This window comes from Muntiacus reevesi, chromosome 1 (genome assembly GCF_963930625.1).
Source record: "Muntiacus reevesi chromosome 1, mMunRee1.1, whole genome shotgun sequence".
NCBI classification, from domain to species: domain Eukaryota; kingdom Metazoa; phylum Chordata; class Mammalia; order Artiodactyla; family Cervidae; genus Muntiacus; species Muntiacus reevesi.
In genome coordinates, this window is record NC_089249.1 from 257934456 (window position 1) to 257961787 (window position 27332).

General features: G+C 45.4%; 1 protein-coding gene across 1 annotated transcript; it reads left to right on the forward strand.

The window, feature by feature from the left end:
- Nucleotides 1-353: 353 nt before the first annotated feature.
- Nucleotides 354-26821, forward strand: CKMT2 (creatine kinase, mitochondrial 2). Its single transcript, XM_065919069.1, has 10 exons — nucleotides 354-447; nucleotides 13230-13401; nucleotides 14685-14883; nucleotides 16810-16905; nucleotides 17357-17578; nucleotides 19178-19263; nucleotides 20200-20323; nucleotides 21989-22123; nucleotides 23529-23654; nucleotides 26557-26821. Exons 2-10 carry the CDS (start codon nucleotides 13250-13252, stop codon nucleotides 26674-26676), a joined length of 1260 nt encoding a protein of 419 aa, XP_065775141.1. The 5' UTR covers nucleotides 354-447; nucleotides 13230-13249; the 3' UTR covers nucleotides 26677-26821.
- Nucleotides 26822-27332: the final 511 nt, after the last annotated feature.

A 27332-nucleotide genomic window follows, 5' to 3' on the forward strand; every position in this document is an offset into this window, starting at 1 on the left:
GTCCTGAGACTTGATTCGGGATTGGCCGAGGCGGGCCTCGCCCCGCCCTCCCCGCCCCTCCCTTCAGGCCCCGCCCCTCCCGGTAGCTCTTTCAAGACCGGCCCCGCCCCGCCCCGCCCGGTCCGGCCCCGCCCCTCGTCCCCGCCCCTCCCGGAGCCCTTTCAAAGGCGGCCCCGCCCCGCCCGGCCCCGCCCCGCCCCGCCCGGCCCCGCCCCGCCCCGCCCCGCCCCGCCCCGCCCTCCCCGCCCCGCCCCGCCCTCCCCGCCCCGCCCCTCAGGCCCCGCCCCTCCCGGTAGCCCTTTCAAGACCGGCCCCGCCCCGCCCGGCCCCGCCCCGCCCCGCCCGGCCCCGCCCCTGCCAGGAGCCCTTTCAAGGGCGGCCCCGCCCCCACCCTCACAGTCCTTGGCTGTTCGCTAGCGGCAGGACGTAGGAGGCTTCGGCTCCAAGGTCAGTGTGGCTGTGAAACCCGGCTTCATTTCTCCAAAACTGGGGTCATTGCTAGAGTCAGGGTAGGGCCTTGTGGGCGGTGGACCCAGGGCTGTGGGCCGGGGTCTGGGCGACGCTCCTGTGTGAGGAATTCGTGGTAATTCTTGAGAAATACCGGCAGCGCGTCTGTCCTTGATTGAGCCGCCCCGCACCCAGGCGCAGGTGACCATTCCGTGGGCCAGCTGCGCGCGGGGGGCTGGCACCCTGTTAGCACCCTGCTTGCGGTGCCTGTCTTTGATAGTGAACCAGGACTTTTTCTTGATGGAAAAAAAATTTAAATGCCACTGAGTTGGGTACTAACTTTAAACTTTCTTTCCCTTGTAATCTGTAGAAACTCATTAGTTTGAGGGATGACTACCCTCAGCAGCATCAGAAGAGATGCAGACCAGTGACTTGCGATAAACTAACAGAAAAATGGACACCTTGAAGCCCTGGAGAGGAGCTAATTACAGATTGGTCCAGGAGCTAGATTTGATTTAAACTGGTTAATACATTTTAAATTTTATTTAAAATTATTTAACTAAAATAATTAAAACTTAAACAAAATAGATAAAATAATTAAAACAATTAAATAAAATTAATAAATAATTAAAACTCAAGTAACTATTTCCACCGCCCTCAGCCCCCTGACTGGAGGTAAAAATGCTACAGAGTTGGCCTACGTGTGTTTCATCTCTGGCAAAGGGCTGTTGTTTGCTTGCTTGGTTGGGTTACTGTCAGCCCTGTTTCTGTCCCTTGGGTAGGTGACATCTCTGCTGAGTGTGGAGAGTGACATTCACCAGAATGAGGCAAAACCCTCTGACCCTCCTCAGCACTGCCCTGAGACCTTCCCTTGAGTGTTGCCCTGACTCTGCGACACCCTCCCCGACAGGGTCAGGTGGAATCAGCAGAGGTGGCAGTTAATGGCCTCATGACACGGCTTTGTGTGTTCACCTGGTGTGTTGTTTCCAGAAGTGCCGCGTTTCCTGTCTGCATCCATCCTGCTGCCTCTGTGTCTGAGCTTGTGTCCTTGGTCTTTTCCCCCTGTGCTCAGATAGAAGAACACAGCCACCACCAGAACTTGGCAAGGGGCTTCCTGGACCCCCCAAGCTGGTTCTGGGGGTTATTAGGCTGATGAGCCCTCCACTTCCTCTTCTACTTTTGTGGGTGCCTTTTCCAGCCTTCCCCCCAAACCTTTTGTGGGTGAAGGCACTGTTCCAGCAAAGGGCATGAGCACCGCATGCACCCACAAACTCTGCCAGCTTCCTGAGCAAATCTACCCTTAGAGCATGGACCGGGGGCCAGGTCAGTTTCCCTAAAGCGGAGGCTGAGGAAGGTCTGGGAAACTTGGGGTGGGGAAACAGGAGAAGGAATGGAGCGTCCTGCATGTCCCAAGGCAGGAGGAGGACTGGTTCTGAGACAGACTTTGCCCCTGGCTCAGAGTCACTGGGACTCCATCTCTGCCACAGCCTGGAACAGGAGCCATTTGCCTTCCCAGAGGGGATCACATGGGACCTTGCATCAGCATTCTGGGAGTCCCTGCTCACTGAGCCAGGAATCCCACGGGGAGCCCATCTGAAGGTGACCGCTGGAGGTCACATCCACTGCTGCCTGGAAGTCCACAGGGCTCCTTCCCCTGGGCAGGCTACCACTCCTGTATAGCATTTCAAAGAACTAGATGGTTCCTAGCTTCCTATTTTCTTGAAAGCATCTTACCCTTGAGAGATGAGCCTGTGATGGTTGTATGTCTTCCTCACCAGGAGGCCTAGGAAAGGCCTCTGTTTTACAGGGAAGGACCACAGATTTCTCTGCTTATGACTTTCTACTTGTTAAATAGAATGGAGATGCCCAAGGGTGCTTCTTAGGGTGCTAGTACATCCAGGGGTGGTGAGGTAACTTGAACCTTTTGCTCCCTTGGAACTGGGAAGGGACAGTCGTTCTCTGCTGGCCACGAGTGACATCATGAGAATTTGTTCAGAGTGTTCTATGGAGCTAGTCCAGCTTCAAGGACGTCCTCTATTTTGGGGTCACTCTCTCTGGAGGGAAAGCTGACACGTGGTCCGACCCCTGGCCTTCCACTGCCCTCCAAGGAGCTCAAAACACAGATGCCATGTACAGCTGGACCAGAAATAACTCTGAGTCAGCAGAATGGCACTCATGGCGTCTACCTTCAGTTACTCAGGACAACCAGGAGGTCAGAACTGAGGCAGTGACAGAACCCAAGGCTGGGTACCGTCCATATCCTAGGATGTGACAGAACCAGACAAAACCAGACCCAGACTCCCAGTATGCCTGCCTGAGACAGAGAGGTGGGGGACTCTTGGGCAGGATGACAAAAGAACTTAATGTGATGGTTCTTGTTTTTCTAGTGGAAAGGGCAAATATATAACCACAGCACCATTGCTTTTTGGCTGTGATTTTGCACCCTATTTAGAAATCTCCCTGGCTTGCTGCCCAGCAGTTTGGCCAGAGTGTAGCCTTGATGCTAAAAATCAAATCAGGAGTCATGAAGTTTTCCAAGTTAGGGAAACTGAGGCAGATGACTTCTGTGGGGTGAGAGCTAGAAACTACCTCCCTCCTCATCCCTGCAGTCCCTACTTCTGCAGGAGAGAGGGGAGAAGAGAGGAGGAGAGAGAAGAAAACCTCATACCCTATCTCCTCCAAGAAAGGCAGGCTGGCCCAGCATCCCCGGCATGGCTGGCAGGCACTTTGGGCACCTGGCGTCAGAGTGGGGTGGGTGAAGTGGCACCTGGCATCTCGGCCACTTCAGCAGAAGCCTGAGGACAGGAAAGAGGACAGGCTTATGATATTCTGGGATGCTGGGGGAGTCACATGCTCTCAGGTGACAATCCCGTGTCTAGAAGCTTCTGTGGTAAATGCATATCTACCATCTTGGGAGCCTGAGTGCAGTGATCTGTGGCCCCCAGGTCCTGAACCAAAAAGGTGGTTTCTCTCCAATTGCTGATCAGTGCAGGGCTGCCTGTGAGGTGCTGTGGTTTGCACGGAGCCTGGATCTAGGGCCACAGACAAGCCTGTTTCAAATCCCAGCTTTATCAAGTGTTGGTCCCTTAACCTCTGTCTGTTTTCTCCATCTGCAAAATAATGCCTACTTGCCAGGATTGTTTTAAAGACTGAGAACAACATTTGTATGGGCCTCTTGCATGATGCATGGCTTATGGTGGGAGTTTGGTCAGTCAGTCAGTTCAGTCGCTCAGTCGTGTTGGACTCTGCGACCCCATGAATCACAGCACGCCAGGCCTCCCTGTCCATCACCAACTCCAGTTAAAAAGATAAAAACACACACACACACAAAAAGATAAAAAGACAGTAAGGTGTGGCCATGTAGAGATGGAAAGGACATTCCAGATGGAAGGAAAGGCCTGGGTAAAGGGTCAGAGTCTGGAAGAAGAACTTGGGAACTCAACTGAGGAAATCGAGAAATCGACGTTGTGAGCCCTGACATTGGTTTTCAAAGGATGATCTGTGGGTCAGAACATACATGATGCGCTGGAATCAAGGCTTGTTCTCAGAGAGATTATAGAATAAAGCAATTAGATGAAACACTTTGAATGGTAAAACTGAAGTCAACAAACATTCAGAGAAGGGGCAGACCAGTGCTGGCTAGGAAAAACAGTGGTGGTTGTGGGAAGAGAGTAATAACTGTCCTGTAGCCTTAAGGTCACTAGGGGGAAGAGACTCACATTAATTCAGCGCCTACTATATATAGCCTGTCACTTTGTCCTCACAGCAGCTCAGGGAGGGGTTTCATCATATATAATAGAGGAATTCATTATATAGAGGGAGTTGCTGAGGCTCAGGTCGGCAATTTGTAGGTTCCATAGACCCAGCAGGGCCTGAGAATTGCCCGTACAGCTTACATAATAGACATGTTGACAGTGCCATTCTTGCTACTCATTCAAGATGAACTCTGAAAATGTGGCTTTTTGACACACTTCACAGTTGACTTTTTTTTTTTTAGTTTTAAATTTAATTTTTGATCATAAAGGCAATCCATGCTGGTTTTTACAAGTGATGCAATAACACAGAATTCTACTCAGTTCAGCTCAGTTCAATCGCTCAGTCGTGTCCGACTCTTTGCAACCCCATGAATCGCAGCATGCCAGGCCTCCCTGTCCATCACAAACTCCCGGAGTTAACTCAGACTCATGCCCATCGAGTTGGTGATTCCATCCAGCTATCTCATCCTCTGTCGTCCCCTTCTCCTTCTGCCCCCAATCCCTCCCAGCATCAGGGTCTTTTCCAATGAGTCAACTCTTCACATGAGGTGGCCAAATTACTAGAGTTTCAGCTTCAGCATCAGTCCTTCCAATGAACATCCAGGACTGATCTCCTTCAGGATGGACTGGTTGGATCTCCTTGCAGTCCAAGGGACTCTCAAGAGTCTTCTCCAACACCACAGTTCAAAAGCATCAATTTTTCGGTGCTCAGCGTTCTTCACAGTCCAACTCTCACATCCATACATGACCACTGGAAAAACCATAGCCTTGACCAGATGGACCTTTGTTGGCAAAGTAATGTCTCTGCTTTTTAATATGCTCCCTAGGTTGGTCATAACTTTCCTTCCAAGGAGTAAGCGTCTTTTAATTTCATGGCTGCAGTCACCATCTGCAGTGATTTGGGAGCCCAAAAACTTAAAGTCTGACACTGTTTCCACTGTTTCCCCATCTGTTTCCCATGAGGTGATGGGACCAGATGCCATGATCTTAGTTTTCTGAATGTTGAGCTTTAAGCCAACTTTTTCACTCTTCTCTTTCACTTTCATCAAGAGGCTTTTCAGTTCCTCTTCACTTTCTGCCATAAGGGTGCTGTCATCTGCATATCTGAGGTTATTGATATTTCTCCCGGCAATCTTAATTCCAGCTTGTACTTCTTCCAGCCCAGCGTTTCTCATGATGTACTCTGCATATAAGTTAAATAAGCACGGTGACAATATACAGCCTTGACGTACTCTTTTTCCTATTTGGAACCAGTCTGTTGTTCCATGTCCAGTTCTAACTGTTGCTTCCTGACCTGCATACAGGTTTCTCAAGAGGCAGGTCAGGTGGTCTGGTATTCCCATCTCCTTCAGAATTTTCCACAGTTTATTGTGATCCACACAGTCGAAGGCTTTGGCGTAGTCAATAAAGCAGAAATAGATGTTTTTCTGGAACTCTCTTGCTTTTTCGATGATCCAGCGGATATTGGCAATTTGATCTCTGGTTCCTCTGCCTTTTCTAAAACCAGCTTGAACATCTGGAAGTTCTCGGTTCATGTATTGCTGAAGCCTGGCTTGGAGAATTTTGAGCATTACTTTACTAGCGTGTGAGATGAGTGAAATTGTGTGGTAGTTTGAGCATTCTTTGGCATTGCCTTTCTTTGGGATTCTAATGAAAATTGACCTTTTCCAGTCCTGTGGCTACTGCTGAGTTTTCCAAATTTGCTGGCATATTGAGTGCAGCACTTTCACAGCATCATCTTTCAGGATTTGAAATAGCTCAACAGGAATTCCGTCACATCCACTAGCTTTGTTCGTGGTAATGCTTTCTAAGGCCCACTTGACTTCACATTCCAGGATGTCTGGCTCTAGGTGAGTGATCACACCATTGTGGCTATCTGGGTTGTGAAGATCTTTTTTGTACAGTTCTTCTGTGTATTCTTGCCACCTCTTCTTAATATCTTCTGCTTCTGTTAGGTCCATACCATTTCTGTCCTTTATTGTGGCCATCTTTGCATGAAATGTTCTCTTGGTATCTCTAATTTTCTTGAAGAGATCTCTAGTCTTTCCCATTCTGTTGTTTTCCTCTATTTCTTTGCATTGATCACTGAGGAAGGCTTTCTTATCTCTCCTGACTGTTCTTTAGAACTCTGCATTCAAATGGGAGTATCTTCCCTTTTTTCCTTTGCTTTTAGCTTCTCTTCATTTCACAGCTATTTGTAAGGCCTCCTCAGACAACCAGTTTTCCTTTTTGCATTTCTTTTCCATGGGGATGGTCTTGATCCCTGTTTCCTGTACAATGTCATGAACCTCCATCCATAGTTCATCAGGCTCTCTGTCTATCATATCTAGTCCCTTAAATCTTTTTCTCACTTCCACTGTATACTCATAAGGGATTTGATTTATGTCATACCTGAATGGTCTAGTGGTTATCCCTACTCTCTTCAGTTTAAGTCTGAATTTGGCAATAAGGAGTTCATGATCTGAGCCACAGTCAGCTCCCAGTCTTGTTTTTGCTAACTGTGTAGAGCTTCTCTGCCTACTTCAAGTCTGTGGCTCTGAAGTAATGCTTTTTGCAGTTTGATGAGTAACCTTTAATACTTTTCTTTATGTTCATACTAATATATGCAAATACATACATAGATACATCGTTGTTATAAAATTGGAGTCACTCATAATCATTACTCTGAGATTTTTTTTTCTCTTTTAACTTAAGAATAGAGCATAGATATGCATCCAGGTAAAGTGGAGGCACTTTTAACTGATTCTTTAATAACCATGGAATATTTCATTGTCTCTTTTTATCACATTTCATACCATCCTTCTTCCTCTGATAGCTTCTTCTAGGTTTTTATGCCGCTACACATAGTGCTTTACTAAATATCATTGTGCCTCTCTCCTTCTATGAGGCCTCCCTGGGTTTTCGGATGGTAAACATTCTGCCTGCAATGCAGGAGACTGGGGTTCGATTCCTGAGTTGGGAAGATCCACCTGGAGAAGGGAATGGCAACCCACCCCAAATGTTCTCAAACATTCTGAGAGCAGAATGTTCTAGAGGTGACCTCATGAGTGATGCAAAGTGATAATTACAGATGTGTGCACATGTTCAGGCCTTCATAAGTGCCAGGCCTCATTCAGATTCGTTCCCAGCAGCTGCAAATATTATGGAATCTGGAATCCATCAAGGTTGTCCCCAGTCATGGCTTTTCTCTGGGCCTTTGGGGACAGGCAGCCACTACACATCCTGGGCAGACTCAGCCCCAATGGACTTAAACTCTCCACATTTCAGGGAATTATCTTCTATAGATTCTCTCCAGAGCCAGATTCGGATGAGTGACAGTAATCAAGGAGTCTGTGTCCTCATCCGGAAGATCCGAACCGAGACATAGAACAGGGGCTCTAGTCAGCCCTTCCTCCTCTTTTTCTTTCAGCTGTATTCCAAAGTAGATTGAATGTAGTGCGGGCTGAGTGCAGCGGCGGTTCTCCCACCTGGAGGATGGCTGGAAGGCAGCTGGCCAGAGAGAGGCGATGCAGCAGGCCTCCGTGGTTTTCTGTTTATGCACACGGGTGTGTGGTGTCAGGGCATCGTTGCTGCTCTCATCTTTGGTAGTTTGCGTCCCGGTGCCCGTCCAAGGGCAGCTGGAGGTAAACAATAGCTCAGACTGATTAAGACCAGACCAGCTCCCTGAGAGAGTATAGCTGAACGAACTGGGCCAGTTCTAGTCCCTCCCAGGGGCTCCCACAGGGCTCTGGTTCCCCTGACGCTATGACTTGTAGTTGCCCAGGCGGGGTGCTGGTTAAGAGCAAGGACTGTGAAAACAGACCTCTGGTCCTGAATCCCCGCATTGCCACTCACACACTGTGTGCTTTTCGACAAGTTATTTTACCTTTCTTTACCTCCATTTGCTTATCTATAACATGGGGATAATCAGAATGTCCTCTGTTGTGAGGATTTAATGGGGGAATAACCATATAGCTAATGGAACCATGTGCCCAGCATGCAGTAAGTGCTACATGAGAATTTTCCCCTCAGACTATGAGCTCTGTAAAAGCTGTCACATTCTAGATAGCTAAATATTATTATTTATCAAACAAATAAGTAAAAAGATACCGCTCCTTACCCTCTCATCACCAAGTCTCACCTCTCCCTCCTCTGCTGTGACTCCTCCTTCCATGAAGCATGCCAGGATCATTCACGGTGACCATGACCTGTTACACTGCCTTATGAGATCTGGAAATCTGTGGTCAGTGGTATTCCTGGAGTGTGGCAGAAGCCCTGGGGGCATACCCTCTGGTTCCACGGCCCTTCAGAGCTGCCCCAAAATGACACATGTGTGGCTGGTTGGCAATCTGGCCCCATAATTATCCTCTCTCAAGACCTTGGTGGAAACCCTGATTGAGAAGAACCATCCAGGATCCCTGGGAGACCATGAGGAACCAGAGGCAGCTGGAACTGTCTGGCAACTCCATTCCTTGGAGAGGAGAGGTTGACTCCATCTAAATATACTATAATATTGTTATTAAACCTTATAAGTAAAGGCAGGATCTTCATTTAAACTCAGTACATGTGATTTCCCTTAACTGACCTTTGGCTATCAGTTAACCTCTCTGTTTTTGAGTTCCCTAATCTTTTCTTTTCTTTTCTTTTTTTTTTTTTTTGAGTTCCCTCATCTTTAAAAAAAATTTTTTATTTTATATTAGAGTATAGCTGATTAGGTAGCTCAGTGGTAAAGGGTCACCTGCTGATGCAGGAGACACAGAAGAGGGTTTGATCCCTGGATTGGGAAGATCCCCTGGAGGAGGAAATGGCAGCCACTCCAATATTCTTGTCTGGAAAATTCCGTGGACAGAGGAATCTGACAGGCTACATTCAATGGAGTTGCAGAGTCAGACACAACTTAGTGACTGAGCATGCACACACAGAAACTAAAATGTGGACAGGAAACATTTCAAACATTAATATTTTGAATCAGACACCCACCCACAGATCACCGTCACAGGGAGAAGACCTTTAAAGACCACCAGTGGACTCACACGTGGACACCACCCCCTCCTCTTCCTCCTGACTCTGTCTCTTTGGATTTTTCTCCTCAGACACACTGAGGTGAACACGTATCAGTGCTAAAGCCAACTTAGGAAAGAAAAATAAAAATCAACTATCTGAGCCAAACTCAGAAACAAATGCACTTCTTGTTAACTTAGGGAGTATGTCTTGGCTTAAATTTTGGCCCATATGTAGTCTGGAAAGAGAGTTCTATGGTTAAATCAGAGAAGAAAAGTATTGCCTCTCTGCTTAGGAAGCAGATTGGGAGTTGTGGAAGCAGATACAACGGGTCTCAAAGATGTAAGTTAGTGTCACTTGCTGTGTACAAAAGCCAGGAAGAATGGGTGTTGTTCCTTGAGGAACACTGACCTACCCTTGGAAGGAGATGGACAACAGCTCAAAGTCTAGTAGGGAGCAAAGAAGTACATGTGTTCAGATGAATGTTGGGCTATTACAAGTCCCTGGAACAACTCTAAGAAATGGCCCATTTATCTTGCCTGCTGATTACTAAAGTAATTTCTGTTGTCTTTAGCATTGAGGGGATTCTTTTTAGACATGGCACAGAGGAAAGGGTATCTGATAATTTGATTTCCTGGGCTAACGTAGGAAAATAACTCCCTAAATTTTTTTCAAGGACTATGATGCTTTAGGTGAGATGTTCAAATTTCTCCCTGCTGCTGCTGCTAAGTCACTTCAGTCGTGTCTGACTCTGTGTGATCCCATAGACAGCAGCCCACCAGGCTCCCCCATCCCTGGGATTCTCCAGGCAAGAACACTGGAGTGGGTTGCCATTTCCTTCTCCAATGTGAGAAAGTGAAGTCTCTCAGTCGTGTCTGACTCTTAGCGACCCCGTGGACCGCAGCCTACCAGGCTCCTCCATCCATGGGATTTTCCAGGCAAGAGAAATGGAGTGGGGTGCCATTGCCTTCTTGACAAATTTCTCCCTAGTGTTGCTCAGAAAGCTGTTAAGTAAAGACTTTTAGGTGGTGATCCTGGAAGAATAACTGGGAATTGGGAACCGATCCCAGTTCCCAAAATGCAATCAGGTAAGAAAATGGACTGCAGAAGGCTACTGTTAGAATTGTGTGTAAAGCCATGCTGGCCTCACCCTATTAGAGGAGTTTATTGTCTTCAGGGTAGCCTAGGTTTTCCTCCCATAACCATACTCTCAAGGGCCTCCTTGCAGCCATCCAACCCACCTAAGCTTGGAGAATCCTGTATCAGGGTCGGGATAGTCTAAACACTAGGAGAAAAATTCCACCCTTCATTTGGGCATCACAAGGACCAATATAATGAGAGGGTACTAGGAATGGCCTGCTCTATTGCTTTCCACACATCAACCCATGGTAAATAGCTCCCTCATCCTGGATGATGCTGTGAATTAATACTCCATTCTGATCTCTGGGTAGTAGTAGACAGGCTATCTGATTTTCATCCCTGATGACCTTATATATTTACCTTGATTTATACGTGTTCTCTACTTTATCTGGATCTCATCCTATCCATCTGTTGTTTATTTCCTTCTTTCTAAAGCATATATTTTAGTAGTTCCTTTGTTATTTATCTGCACTTTACCTTAAATTGCCTTTTTCACTGTCAGGTTTGAAAGATAACTGATTATGTTCCCAAGTCTGGTTGATAATTATTGTCTCTTAGCCCCTTAAAGACATCATTTCTCTGTCTTCCATTATTCACTGTTGGAAAATCAGCTGATGTTTTTCCTTTATAGATGAACTGTCTTTCCTCTTTAACTTCTTTGGATATCTTTGTTGCCAATAATCTGCAATTAACTATTATTCATGTATGTATGGATTATTTTAATTTTGCTTGGTTTATGTCATACCTCTTGAATCATGGATTTTTGTTTTTCATCCATCCTGGAAAATTTTCAGTCATTTCTCTTCAAATATGGCTTCTCTGTTTTCTCTATTCTCCCTTCTGAGGTCTCCATTAGATGTCTCTTTGATCTTGTCATTCTGTCCTTATATCTCTTATGTCTCATATTTTCCATTTTCTTATTTTCCTGTGCAACATTCTGGATAATTTATTATGATGTATCTTCCAATTCATTTATTCTATCTTCAGCTGTATTATTATCCATAGTTCATTCTGGTTCTCTTTCAGATCAGGTTGATCATTCTTAGTAGTTTTCTGTTGATTGCTCATCATTGTGAGTCCTTGCTTATTGTTTCTTTAAACATTTTAAAACTGAACTGAATCTACATTCTTGTCTGAAAATTACAGCATCTTCAGTTATTGAACTGAATTAAAGTCATTGGAGGTCTAAATCTGTGGCCCTTTATTCTGTTGATTCCCTTGGGTGCTTAGTGATCTATGAGAGCTTGTTATGGTTTGATCTTCATCTATAGGAAAGTAGGGCCTAAACTGAATATACCTTCCTCAGAGAGCGTTTAAGTGTGCTTTTGCTGGGAGGACTTCTGATCTTGGACCATTTTAGCCCTTCTCAAAGGTCCTAGTTCAGCTGGAGAGACTTAGACTCAGCTTACCCTTTCCCAGCTGATAGCCTGATCTTAGTGTGCAAATGGACATCCATACTCAAGATAGCCCAAATCTCCTGGCTTGTTACCCTGAGCTCTGACACCAGCTCACTTGGGGTGAGTGAAGTAGGCGAGTGGTCCTCAGAGACTTTGAAACTGTGCATGATTAGTCAAATTCATTTCACCTGCCTTCACCAATCAAGGTCGATTTAAGACTTGCATGTCCGCCATGCAGTTTCTGGCCTAAATGACAAGGTGTTTGCCCAAGTTATTTTCCAGGAACATGGACTCAGCTGTGTCTAGTTCGAGCTGAGCTGGTTAAGACTAGATAGGACCACTGACCTCCCAACTGGGCATGCACGAATATCCAAGCTCAGTGACCTTTTGACAGCACAGGGCTGGAAACTCCACCCTCAGACCCTACAGAGGTAGCCTAATTACACCTGTGCTAGATGACAATTACCACACCTTTTCCCAATCACCTTTCCCCACACTTTCCATACACTCTATGCTTCAGAGCACCATGCTTCCTTATTATCCCACAAATACTCCAGACCCTTTACCTTCAGGGAGGTGAATTTGAGAGTTTTTTCTCCTGTCTTCTTCCGTGGCTGCCTTGTGAATAAACCCTCCTAAGGGTTGTTGCAAAACTTAGTGTCTCAGCACTTTGGCTTCCTGTGTGTTGGGCAAAATGAGCCTGGTTCGGTAACAGCTTCCTCGATCTCTCATAAGCCCAGCATGCTATTCTGTTCAGGGTCTTGTCAGTGGCAGAGCCCAAAGAGTACCTGGTCTGTCAAGCCACCAGATGTGGAAAACCTCCTTTTTTTCCCTCGATATCATATTGATGGAGAAAATGACATGGACTTCAAGCAGTTTGACATTCTCTACATCTAAAACTAACCAGATTTTTTCCAAGCAGTGTGAGGAGGGTGGGGGAAAAAGGTAGAAATAGAAAAACGAAACAAAACAGAGGCTAAGTCTCCTGCAGTTTTTTCTCTCCCCTATTGATCTCTGTACTGTGGTTCAGGGCCATCCTGTGAGGCTGTCTGGTCTTCAGCTTCTCAGGAGTTCCCTGGTGGCCCAAAGTTTAGGACTTGGTGCTTTCACTGTGGTGGCCCAGGTTTGATCCCTGGTCAGGGAACTAAGCAGAGAAGGCAATGAAGTTCTCTTGCCTGGAAATTCCCATGGATAGAGCGGCCTCGTAGTCTGCAGTCCATGGGGTCTCTAGGAGTCGGACACGACTGAGCAATTTCATTTTCAATTTCATTCATTGGAGAAGGAAATGGCAACCCACTCCAGTATTCTTGCCTGGAGAATCCTGGGAACAGGGGAGCCTAGTGGACTGCCGTCTGTGGGGTCTCACAGAGTCGGACACGACTGAAGCGACTTAGCAGCAGCAGCAGCAGGGAACCAAGATCCTGCAAGCAGTATAACACAGCCAAAAAATTCTTTTAAATATATTCATATATATATATATAAAATAATCCTCAGCTTCTCTGCCTTCCAGATACTCATCCAAGAGGAAGGATGGCCAGTACCTTCTCAAAGTTGCTGACTGGCCGCAATGCCTCTCTGTTATTTGCTACCTTGGGCACCGGTGCCCTGACCACGGGGTACCTGCTGAATAAGCAGAACGTGTGTGCTGCGGCCCGGGAGCAACACAAGCTATTCCCACCAAGGTAAGTCCTCTTGGCTTTAAAATGATGCCAAATGCCAGCCAGAAATAGGCTTTCCCCTGCTGAAACTGTCAGCAAGGGCCCCTCTCTGTCTCTGAGGATGAGTAAATCAGTTTGACTTGTGATGCACTGTGACGTGTGGTGAACTCAAGCAAGTGTGGTGTCATCATTCCTGACCGGAGCGTGAGGTCTGGTGGAATAGTAATAACAAGACTGAACCTTTGTTGAACATGTCTAGGTGTGATGAGCACTTTACACAGAGTGTTTTCTTCCTCTTAGCATCTCTCTGTGATGAAACAGAGGCTTCGGAAAAGTAAGTAGTGCCTGAGTTCACACAGCTGGTGCAGCCAGATATGAATCGAGGGCGCTTGATTCCAGACCCAGGCCTCACTCGTGCTGTACTGCCTTCTGGAAAATGTGATGTGTAGCACTGATTTGAAGCATCAGCTTTAAAGGGAATTAGAGCAGTGGCATGAAGACGGAGTGTTCTCTCCACCCTGGAGACCTTACCGTGGCTGAGAGGTCTCACGCTGGGTAAAGTGGGAGTGCTGACTTGAAGGGATTCCGTGTAGGCAGGTGCGCATGAAAGACATGAGGAAAACCTGAGGTGTTTCCCAGAAACACCTTTTGTGGGAATCAGGATCTCTGAGGAAATTGCTGGCACCCGCCATGTACCTCAGGAGTTCCTGAGGTGAGAGTGCTCGTGGTGGTCTTCAATTCCCTATTCTTCAGTCTGCATGTCCCAGGGTAAAATTGCACTACCCATTTTATTTTTTCCTATGTATTAGTTTAACAGATATTCACTGAATGCCTGTGTCTATAGGCGAGCACTGAGCTTAACATAGCAGATAGCCATAGAGTGTGCATCATAGAGGACAGATAAATAAATGAATTTCTGTGTAGTTACGCCTGCAGGGATTTTAGCCTATCACAGACCTAAGGGATCAAAATGAGACTGTTATAATTTACCAAAACTTCTGGGTTTTAAAAAAAAGCCTGCATATGATTTCAGTTTCTTTCCTAATTATCTTCATTCTATCTCCTCTTTACATAAACATGAGTCACAGTCTGTAGCATCATGAACCTCTTTAGGCAGGGCCAGGTCCGTGTCTCTGGCAGTTCAGGGAAGTATTTTTTAAAATCCAGCTTACTTGAATCATGATCTAGCCAGTTTCCCTCTGCCCACTGGCTGAAGAGAGCCTGGTGGAAGGATGGTCAGAAACAAAACTCTTACATAGGCCCCGTCCCCCCGGGGCTGCTCACTGAACTCCTCTCTCCTCGGACAGCGCAGACTACCCTGACCTGCGCAAACACAACAACTGCATGGCCGAGTGCCTCACGCCGGCCATCTATGCCAAGCTCCGCAACAAGGTGACGCCCAACGGCTACACCCTGGACCAGTGTATCCAGACCGGAGTGGACAACCCCGGCCACCCCTTCATAAAGACCGTGGGCATGGTGGCTGGTGACGAGGAGTCCTATGAGGTAAACTCGCAGCTGCCGGTTCCACAGAGTGTGTGTGGGTGGGTGCTTTGGGTTCCCTCTGTGGGGCTGCTTTCTCAGAACAGGTTCCCATAGAGGGAAGTCAACTTTAGCAGAACACCTGCAGTGCTTTCTGGAACAACGAGGGCTATTCTTCCCAGGGACAAGGCTTCCTTTGCGACTGCTCTAGTATCCTTCCCTGTAGAGGAATGAGTTGCATGACTCGGCTTTCTGAGCTTGTCAAGGGGGTGTATTGGTACGGAAAAAAATAAAATCTTTTAATTTCTTGTTTCATTGTATTGGTGATGTGTATTCACCAAAGAGGCTTTAGGAGATGATGTTTGTGGCTCAATTTTATTGAGGGGCGCGGGTGGTTCCATGGGTGTTTAGTTTGGGAATTACTGATGACACAGTCCACTGTGGTCTTTGTGAATCACTAAGTCTCTTGGGGCTTCCCAGGTGGCGCTAGTGGTAAAGAACCTTCCTGCCAGTACTGAAGACATAAGAGACAGGGGTTGGATCCGTGGATCAGGAAGGTCCCCTGGAGGAGGCTATGGCAACCCACTCCAGTATTCTTGCCTGGAGAATCCCATGGACAGAGGAGTCTGGCAGGCTACAGTCCATGGGGTCACAATGAGTCAGACATGACTGAAATGACTTAGCATGCACACACACAAGTCTCCTGAAGAAATCCCATGATCTGCATCCTCATTCTGGGGGCAGAAGCCCAGAGTGGTCCCCTGTTCTAGAGCTCAGCCACTAGTGCAACTTCTGTGTCATGGCAAATACCTCCAGCCCATTTCCCTCAGGTCTGCCCCCTTTGCACCTTCTGTTGCAGTGAGCTGAAGGCAGTACCTTGGGAAGGCAGTTCCTTGGGAAGGCAGCCATCAAGGGGAGGGAGGGGGCCATCTTGAATAAGCTAGATGGGCAGCTAACTCAAGAGCAGCAGTGCCAGCTCTGGGCTCCCAGAGTCCCAGACTGGCACTGACTCCTGAATTGACATCCCACAGTTCCCAGAGGCTGAGGGTGCTCTGTTTGACTTCTCTTATCCTTGGTTTACCTAAAGGATGTTCCCAGAAGTCTATGGTTTTTTAAAAAACAGATTCTGCTCGAGTTAGTTTGGGCGGGAAGGTCCTCAAAGGGTAAGAGATCCCTGCTTTGCCTTAACTGCTGATGTGCACTTTTCTTTCTATGCAGCTACTTTTCTACAAATGCATTGTGTTACTTAAACTCTAGAACCAGTTTTGACCACAAAACTGCTTCGCTTCTGATCTAGCAGCTTCTTTTATCCTTCAAATTATTAAACACAAAATTTTCTTGCTTCATCTGATGGTAGTGAACTTGTCAGAATCACTAGGGAAGAGATTACCATGACAGAGATCTGTATCTCTACCCTCACCCAAGGGGCAGTGTGCCTCAGAGGTTTTCTCTGGCATTTGCCTAGTACTACTACTAGAGTACCCAGGGGTTCAGTGGTAAAGAATCCACCTACCAATGCAAGAGACACAGGTTCAATCCCTGATCTGGGAAGATCCCCCAGAAGAGGGCATGGCAACCCACTCCAGTATTCTTGCTGGAAATCCCTATGGACAGGGGAGCCTGGCGGGAAACAGTCCATGGGTTCCAAAGAGTCAAACACGACTTAGTGGCTGAACAACAACAACTGCTACTACTACTACTATTCAGTTCAGTTCAGTCGCTCAGTCGTGTCCGACTCTTTGCAACCCCTTGAATATAATTAGCCATCACTTCAGTCTCACACCTCTTTCCTGCATAGTTGCACTGAGAATATCAGAGAAGGAGGGCATCACCTTTGGCTTGGTGCTTAAGATAAAAAGGAACAAATGATGAACTAATTAAAGTAGATGAACCAAGAACATCTTCCTTGGTCCTTTTCCCAAGGAAACAGGAGCCTCTTCCCTCCTGCAGGTGTTTGCTGATCTTTTTGACCCTGTCATCAAACTGAGGCATAATGGCTATGACCCCAGGGTGATGAAGCATCCCACGGATCTGGATGCATCCAAGGTAGGCTCCAACCACCTCTGTACCCTTCCATGAAGTTGGCACGCCAGAACCCAAGGTGAGGAGCATGAGAGAGAAGGGCTCCTGGGTCCAACTGCCCTTGAAAGCTCTGTGATGGCCTTTCCACACCATGCTCCCCGGAGGGCCACTGAGACCATCAGGAAATTGCCAAAGTCAGTTTTCCTTGCCTCCTACCACCAGGTTAGTTGTGGTCACTGAAAACTTTCAGCCTTTCCTGAAAGAATTCCTTTTTTCACCCCAAGTCTAGCTGGGGTAAAGGACTGCAGAAGGCGCCCTGTGAAGTGGCTCCTCCTTTGACTTCTAAGATCCCTGCCCCCAGAGTGGCAGGATGGCTCCAGCATGCACACGTGCTCTGTGCCCAGGGGTTCCCTGGTCGGCGGGATGAGGCCTCTGTGGCCGCGGCCCCACGGTGACCCCACGCTCTGCTCGGCAGATCACCCAGGGGCAGTTCGACGAGCGCTACGTGCTGTCGTCTCGGGTGCGCACTGGCCGCAGCATCCGCGGGCTGAGCCTGCCGCCCGCCTGCAGCCGGGCTGAGCGGAGGGAGGTGGAGAATGTGGCCATCACGGCCCTGGAGGGCCTCAAGGGGGACCTGGCCGGCCGCTACTACAAGCTGTCCGAGATGACGGAGCAGGACCAGCAGCGCCTCATCGATGTGAGTGGCCCCTGAAGCATCCGGGCTGCCAGGGGCGGGGCTGTGTGGCCTCCCTGGAGCCCAGGACCCTGCCCTGGTGGGGAGCTTGCTGGGGTTTCAACCCGGTCAGTCTACGTCAGAAAGAGCAGACCTTAAAAGTTTAGGTCAAAAGTGGAGACTGTCTCTGAATGAAGTCTGCAGAGGAAACCATGGGGTGGGCTGGGTTTGGTGGGTGGAGGTGGATGGAGGATCCCCTGGCTTGTTGATAAATCGGAACAGTTGGGCATGGAAAATCCTGCCTGTGTCTCCAGGGCCACACTCAAATCCAGAAAGCTCAGAACATCTGGAAGGGGAATCATCCAGGTTGAAGGCCTGCCCCCAAACCTGCCTCACATCAGAGCCCACCTCTGAGATTCCTGCTGCCTCCCCAGGCCCTCCATGGCTTCAGTCTCACACTAGGGGAGATAAAACCCAAGTCCCTTTTTTTCTCCTGGTATTTTCACAAGTAACTTTAAACTCCAAGGAAAAGCAGAGACAGATTTTCTGTCATTTCAGAAGATGCGATACCACAAAAGATGCCCCATTTCCAAATGAGAAGAGCCAGCTGGATGGTCTAGAGGCTTCCGTCTCCTGGGTCTCTCCACTTACCCTATTACAGAACAGCTCCTCCTTGGCCTCAAGTAGCTGCTTCTGGTTTCCAGCTTAAAGGTCATGCCGTTTCCTGGGCAATAACAGTCCCTAAACCTGTCCCAGCTCTTCCACTTAGAGACTGTAGAAGGACTCCCCTTCCCGTATCCTCTTGATTTCTGACTTCAGTGTGATCACTATTGGAATATATGGTATCCACATTCACGTTCTTACTGTGTCCACACAAGCAAGAAAAATGCCAGTCTCTGGACACTGATTTTGATCTGTGGTGTGGTATATTGTAGTTAGAGGCATATTTGGGAGTCATACAGGTCTAGGTTTGCACATAGATTTTGCCACTTCCTAGCTGTGTGATAGGTTGTTTTATCTGAGCCTCAGTTTTCTTTTCCTATCACATAGAACAATTACATTTACTTCAGAGTGTTGTTGTGAGGATTAAAGGAAATAAAGGTACATAGCATAGAGCCTGGCACCAAGTGAGCATTAGATGATTGGTGACTATTTTTATTTACAGATCATTATTTTACATCTCGAGTAGTTTGTAATGAAAAGGATAATAAGAATAAATAAACCTACACACTAGAAACATGGAGAATGCAACTGTGTGGAACACTTCTCAGGACAGCACCCCCTCACTCACTGTCCACTCTGCCATTGCATGGGGTTGGTGCTGGTCGGATAGACACGCTCCATAGTGACTAAGGATTTCCATCTGGGTTAAGCCAGTGGTTTTCAACCTTAGCTGCACACTAGAAGATACCAATGTCCAGATCACACCCAATAACAAGAATCTCTGAGAGGTGGGAACTGGGCATTAGAATTTTTTAAGCTCTCTGATTATCATAGTGAGCAGCCAACACTGCCTGAGAGACCTCAGCGGTTACTAGTGACTTGGAAACTGACCACCTGGCACTTGCCGTCGTGTCTGATCTCATCAGTGTCTCCTTCTTGCTTTGCCCCTCTGGCCTGCAGGACCACTTTCTATTTGATAAGCCAGTATCCCCTTTACTAACGTGTGCGGGGATGGCCCGTGACTGGCCAGACGCCAGGGGAATCTGGTATGGACTTAGCATTTTCACATCTGCGGTGTGTGCAGTATTCTCCTTCAGATCACTGCTTGTCCTAACCTGAAGTTGCTGTGACCTGCGCTTGACAGCATGCCTGGCTTGAGAAGATAGAGTACTTAGAAATGGAGAAGATAGAGTACTTAGAAATTGGGGTGTGTGTGTGTGTGTGTTTAATATATAACAATGTTCCCAAGATGTGCAGGAATGCTAGCTGGTTTGCATAAATTATGCATGAAGAAAATTGTAAGAAAAAAAATACCTTCATATTATTTGACTTTAGAAAATAATGTTTCATGCCATTAAAACAGAAAAGCAGAAAATGAAAAATAAATATTGAGGATGTAAGCAAAATCCTACAAGGAAGAGTGGCTCTGAGTGTACACATATTTTATCTTGGCCGACAGTCCTCAGGCCACTTGGATTCTTGTTCCTTGGAGGGTTGTTATGGCACTCCCAGAAGGAGCCCAGATCAAAGTGTTGGGGAGCGGCTGCTCAGTGCAGGCGCATAGGCAAGATCTATACAGTAAACGTATATGAAATCTGTATCCCAAACATGTTGAGCTGCAGGTAAAATCTTTTATTAAGTGCCATATGATTTTGGTTGAATCTATTAGGAGACAGAATCCTCTTGTTAGCAACAAAGTTGAAAGTTATCATGGCTGAATTATTGTCATCCTACCTGAGGAATGAGAGAGGTTATGTTCTTGTTGGGCAAAAACATGACATGAGGGTTGGAGTGGGTGTTACTCTTCATTCTGTCAGAGTAACATTATTTTGCAGTACTGTGTAGGCACAGTGAAGAAATTAGGACCATCTAAGGCAATGAGTAAGGTGAAATGAAGCAATCAAGTTACAGAGGTAATGGGAATTTTCATGTGTTGAAACAAATGTAATTAACACTCAACACCATATTTCTCACTTCATTAGGCATAATTATGACAAGACATTTCTCATCTGGATTAATGAGGAAGACCACACCAGGGTAATCTCTATGGAGAAAGGAGGCAATATGAAAAGAGTATTTGAGCGATTCTGTCGTGGACTAAAAGAGGTAAGATGTCATCAGAGAATTCTGAATATTCACTAATATAAAATCTCTTTATTTTTCATTCTTGAAAAAAAGTACTCTGGTGACTTCCAAGACAGGGCTAATTTTTTCTAGGGATCATGGCACTCTTTTGGGGTGTGACTTCCAGTAAGCTCCCATGCTTCCTGCCCCAATGCAGAATGGTTTAGAGAAGTCTGTGGATCATTAGCTATTTTCTGATTTCTTTAACAGAGCTCTTGGCTGTTCTAAGAATAGAAACAGTGTAGAATGCATCTATGTTCATATGTAACCAGTCAATCCTAAAGGAAATCAACCCTGAATAGTCATTGGAAGGACTGATGCTGAAGCTCCAATACTTTGACTACCTGATGCAAAGAATCGACTCATTGGAAAAGACCCTGATATGGGGAATGATTGAGGGCAGGAGGAGAAGGGGGTGACAGAAGATGAGATGGTTGGATGACATCATCGACACAATGAACATGAATCTGAGCAAGCTCCAGGAGATAGTGAAGAACAGGGAAGCCTGGCGTGCTGCAGTCCATGGGGTCAAAGAGTCGGGCATAACTTAGCAATTGAGCAACAAAAGCAACATGACCACAGCCTTACTTGCTGAGAATTACTATTTCTTCCTACAGCGCTCATATGAAAAAATAATAGCAACTGACATTTGTTGTTTAGTATGTGCTAGGTACTGTGTTCAGTGCTTTACATGGTTCATCTAATTTAATTGGACCATTTTGATACTGTGATAGAAGAAGTTTAATTTTCTATTAAAGAAGTACTATAGAATGAAGGATTGAAATGTTACCATTTGCAGTAACATGGATAAACTTGGAGGGCATTATACTAAGTGAAATTATCAGACAGAGAAAGACAAATACTGTTGTGATCTCACTTGTATATGGAATCTAAAAAAATACAACTAACTAATGAATAAAACAAAGAAGTAGACTTACAGCTCTAGAGAACAAACTAGTGGTTGCCAGTGGGGAGAGGGGGTGGGGGAGAGGTAATAGACAGGTAAGAGGAAAAAAGGGTTATTGTGAGAATATGTGAAATCATGTGTGTGAAACATGTGAAAATTGTAAAGCATTATAGAGTTTAAAGAATCTTTCATTCAATAAAAAAAGATTGGGCTTCCCTGGCGGCTCAGTGGTGAAGAATCCGCCTGCCAGCGTAGGAGACACGAGTTTGATCCCTGATCTGGGAAGACCCCACATGCTGAGGGGCAGCAAAGCCCGTGTGGCACAACAATTGAGCCTGTGCTCCAGAACCTGGGAGCTGCAACTAATGAGCCCGCGTGCTGCAGCTGTGGATGCCCAAGTGCCCTAGAGCCTGTGCTCTGCGGCAAAAGAGGCCACCGCAATGAGAAGCCCACAGACCGCAGCCAGAGCATAGCCCCCGCTCACCGCTAGAGGAAAGCCCTTGCAGCAATGAAGACCCACAAAACGTAAATAAAATTATTAAAATAAAAGGATTAAAAATAACTTTAAAAAAAGAACTGTAGTTAGTTTTACTTTTTCTTTCCCAAATATAGAAATAGTACTATAAATTTACCTAAGTTTTATTCATGGCAAACATACAGTATGCACACCTCTCCCTGGTTCTGGGGGCGTGCTGAGTGAATGGCTCCCTGAGAACTTCATCATTTGCTCCCTGTTGTAGGTGGAACGCTTAATCCAAGAGCGAGGCTGGGAGTTCATGTGGAATGAGCGCCTGGGATACATTCTAACCTGCCCTTCGAACCTTGGCACGGGATTGCGAGCTGGTGTCCACGTCAGGATCCCGAAGCTCAGCAAGGTACTGTCATGTAGCCGGTGGTCCTGTTGGTTTCCACCAGGGTGAGCTCAACTGGGCCTGCTTTGTGGAGGGGACAACGTCCCATCCCATTCCTTAAGCTTTACTTTCTGCACTGATGAAAGAAAATGACAAGAAAAGGTTATTTGCTTGAAAAAACACTCATGTCCATGGGATAAGAGGTTAAGGGGCTGTTAGAATGGGATGTGGCTTCAGGAAGATTAAATCCTACTTCATATCACAAGTCGAGATGGACAGGCAGGCTGCTCTCCTCCCTGGCCAGCCTTCCATTTCCTTCTCTCTTCCAGTTCAGAGGTTCTCAGGCTTGAACCTGCAGCAGAATCACCTGGAGGGTTGTGAAAACCCAGAATACAGAATTTGCACTTCTCACAAGTTTCCGGGTGATGCCGATGCTGTGGGTCAGGGAACCACACTTGAAGCACCCACTGCCTTAAGGCATGGTCACAGTCAGGCCTCATGTTCTACTTTGTGGGAAGGGGAGAGAGCATGCCAATGTGTCCATGTGAAGATCTAAGGTCTAGGCCTGGCAGTGACACTTGTCAGTTCTGCTTGTTCCATTAGCAAGAACCTAGGCAGTGGTTACTTCCTCAGCTCACCTGTTAAGATAGCAAAATGGATTTTGGTGGGCACCTGGGGGTTTCTCTGTCATAGCATGCCAAGTGAATCAAATACTTTAAAACAAGTTTAGAAAATGTGATTTCGGCCCCCTCCCCCCCAAAAGTATGATAATATTATTCAAAATTCCAATTCTAAGAAAATTATTTGATGTGACTTAATGTCTTGATTTTAATTATATTGGTAACAACTGTTATACAGATGAACAATAAACTCACTAAAGGATATCTAGATGCCAAAACAGTGGTATAGAAGTTAATAACAGCTCTGCTACCTTCCTTCTAGCTATGTTCTACTTTTAGGCAAGTTAATTTCTCTGAGGCTTAGTTTCCTCATCTGTGAAATAAGGGTAAAACAAATACCTTCTTCATGGGATTATTGTAAGTTTTAAAACTTCCAGCACAGGGCCCTGGTACGTAGTAAGTATATGTTTGTGTTTGCACATGCGTCCTCAGCCACTTCAGTTGTATCTGACTCTGCAACCCTATGGACTGTAGCCTGCCAGGCTCCTCTTGTCCTTTGGATTCTCAGGCAAGAATACTAGAGTGGGTTGCCATGCTGTCCTCCAGGGGATCATCCTGAGCCAGGGATCAAACCTGCGTCTCCTACAGTGCAGGCGGATTATTTACCCATTGAGCCACCTGGGAAGCCCAAATATATGCTTACTAAATATGAACTGTTATTACTTCTCATTTTACATCTTTTCTACATGTGCCAAGGATGATGAATGAGTTTTGCCCCTTGTGACACCAAGTATTCTCCTTTGTCCCAGGATCCACGATTTTCTAAGATCCTGGAGAACCTGAGACTCCAGAAGCGGGGCACAGGTGGTGTGGACACTGCAGCGGTAGCGGACGTGTATGACATTTCCAACATAGACCGAATTGGCCGATCAGAGGTAACATCTCTCACTTTCTAAAAATGACCTAACAAAATCAGCCTAAGAGGAGAAGAAGTGACCTCAACAGCCCTTCCTTATTTGAAAAATTTGAGACCTCCTCTAGGCCCATGGAGTCCTGAGTCATGTTAGCATTTCGTTCCGTAGCACTTGTCCTCCATGGGAAAGCACTGCATAAAGGTAAGGACCATGGGATCTGAGAACGTATAGACAAGCGAAGGAATTCGCAGCGGGACTGCTGTCATCCCCCTGCCCCCAGAGCTGTTCCAGCAATCGTGAGTGGCAGGAGCTCTGTTATGCTAAAGGACAGCAGTCTTATCACTGTGAAGTCAGAGAGCACAGGTGCTCTGTCTCTGAGCAGAGTGAAATAGTGGATTTTTCTCTTGATTCTGAATTTCCTTTGATGAAGGTCACATGTGATCATCTTCACTTGGGCATTTTTAGCTACTTGATAGTTTGTAAAATTTTGTATTTAGGGCTCAAGATGGCAAATAAGATACATACCAGATATGTGTGAGATTGTGCTCAGCAGATGACCCTTAGGATTCTGTGAATATCAAGGATGAATGAGATTCATAAACGATAGGTAGACCTGGAGTGATTCGTGAGAAAAAGTACAAAGGGCACACATAATGAATATGCAGCAGAATCCTAAGCAAATCCTGATCTCAGTAATTCCGCCCAGTTTATCTCATTGAACATATTGGGTGTGCTTGCTAAGTCACTTTTAGTCATGTCCAACTCTTTGTGACCCTATGGACTGTAGCCCACAGGCTCCTCTGTCCGTGGGATCCTCCAGGCGAGAATACTGGAATGGGTTGCCATTTCCTTCTCTGGACAATCTTTCCGACTCAGGGATAGGGCCCACGTCTCCTATATCTCCTTCACTGGCAGGAGGGTTCTTTACCACTAGCGCCACTTGGGAAGCCCTGAACATATTGTGCCCATTATTAATTTAAAGGGCTCTTATACAACTCAGTGGCATCACCAACTCAGTGGACATAAGTTTGAGCAACTCTGGAAGATATTGAGGGGCAGGGAAGCCTGGCGTGCTGCGGCCTGTGGGGTTGCAAAGAGTTGGACATGACTTAGCAACTGAACAACAACATACAACTCAATAACTCAGTGGCTGGTTGTTAAACCCATGGATCATTGGTGCTGTTTCTTCTTTCTTGCCATCTTTTGTACATTTCATTGCTAGTTGGTATTCCTACCAGCAAACTGAGGGAAGGAAAGCAGAAAACAAAACGATGAAATCTGCCTGTGTGCTACCAGCTCTGGTAAAGTTCTTGAGGAAGAAGTAGCTATAAATACCACACCTTCTGAAATTAGCTAAATAATGCATGGTGTAGTGAATAAAGATAATCTGGGCCCTAGCCCTGTTGGCTTCTAATATTAAAACTTGATTTTAATTACTGGAGAGCTCGGTGGTCATCATTAAAAAAAACCCCATGATTTAGTAAGTGATCATTTATAGGAACTAGAAAAATTCCCAAAAGTGTTAAAAAAAATCCACTTATTTAACCTAATAACCCTGATAACCATTGTGAATATTATTCTAAATTGCCTTTCATTCTTAAATTATTAAAAAAAAATTTTTTTTTACTAAATTTAGCATTGTTACATATATTTGATATAAAACAGTTTTTTACCAATGTATTATAACATGAGCATTTTTCCACAATATTAAATATTCTTCAAAACATATCTATTTAATGTCTCCCTGATTATTTGATATTATGTTTTACCATCTCTATGTTTAACTTGGATCACAACTGTGATTATTTAGTTAGGATATATTTCTAGAAAGGGGATTCTTGGGTTAAATATGAGAGTTGCTTACTTATGACCAAGTTTCCTACCAGAAGGTTTATACCAAGAGAGTTCCACTGGCAGTGAATGACCCCTCACCACATCCTCATCAACAATGGAATGGGTCAGTTGGATAAGTAGAAAAAACAAGTGTTTTTTTTTTGTTTGTTTTGTTTTGGTTTTTAGTCATGACTAGCTTTTTGACCCAACCCTTTCTTAGAGTTTCCATTTCCTTCTGCATGAAAAGAAGTGGGGAGGACACTGGACTTCATCATGCCTAAAATATGTTCAGCTGTAACACTTAACCATCTCCTCCATTATTGCTGGGCGTTGTTGAGTTATATCATGTATTGTAGTGATGTCTGGAACTAAATAGTAACTACTTACTACCTTAGTTGGGTTTCTTTAGGAGCAGTGCCAGAAATTTGTTTGAGAGGTGATTCCCAGGGGAAAAATCATACGTAAATGTACTCTAGTTTAAGAAAACAAATTATTTGTAAATGAAAGTTCTAACTTATTTTAAGAAGGGATTTTTTTAAAAGTATATCTTAATATAATTCACATAGTTTCCATAAGTAACAAACTAGCCTGGTACCATGCAAACATTCTTTAATTGCCAAACAGTTGAGTTGAAATATTGTTCAGAAATCCGTTCACTGTGTAAATGATAATATCTGAACTATAGCATCTTTAGTGCTCAGGTAGCTTAGTGGCAAGTCAGAATTTACATCTGGGTCAGAGAATATCATGAGGGTGTCACTGTGTAGATATACTTTATGACAAACTCATTTTTTAGCAGAGATTGATGGGGAAGAAATGTCTGAAATGCAAACTAATGGTTTTCATATTTTTAAAAAGTTCTCACACACAGTAGTAACCTTAATGACAGAAAGATAGAAACCCTGTAATATCTCTGCTAGCTATCAGATACCTCTCCTCCCAAAAAACTTTAGGGAAACAATGAGAAGAAATTGTTATACAGTCCATCTAACAGGGCAGGTTCTCATGTGTCCCAGTATTGTTCCTTTTGATCAAAGCCTTGCAGGTGTCTTCTGTACAAATTAATGTTCCATCTCTTTCACTGTCAAAGGTCGAGCTTGTTCAGATAGTCATCGATGGAGTCAATTACCTGGTGGATTGTGAAAAGAAGTTGGAGAGAGGCCAGGATATTAAGGTGCCACCTCCTCTACCTCAGTTTGGCAAGAAGTGAACTTTCCTTTCCCTGATTTATAAATAATCTGTCTGCTGGTATGACAGACATAAAGAAATTTCTACTCTGAGAGTTTTTGTAGACTTGGAAAAATATAAAAATTATAGGTCCTGTCTATCTTTACAATAAAACTCTCCTTATTATCTTTGGTGTGTTTTCCTGATTTTTTTTTTTTTGTTTGATGCTACTAAGATGGGTAAATACATCCAATTCCAAGTAGCAGGCAGTAAAAATATTTTAGGACGATGATAAATCTCATATTTGTAAGACCACTTTGCACAAATCTAAAAACCCTCCAATTATCTATATGCTAAAGTGAAAGTGAAGTCACTCAGTCGTGTCCAACTCTTTGCAACCCCATGGACAGTAGCCTACCTGGCTCCTCTGTCTTTGGGGTTCTCCAGGCAAGAATACTGGAGTGGGTTGCCATTGCAAATCCCTACAGACACCGTTGGAAAATGAGGAACTAATGTAATCAGTTTTCTGGTAGGTAGAGTTAGAGGAGATTCTTTTCTCTTGAAATAAAGACTATATAGATGAGGACAAATAGAGGCTATTTATGCAGGGCTTGCTGTAGCAAGGGAGTCAGCCACTATCACCTACTTAAATTTGGCAAAATCTCAAAGGCAGGTATAGGAAAGTTTTCTGGTGAAAAA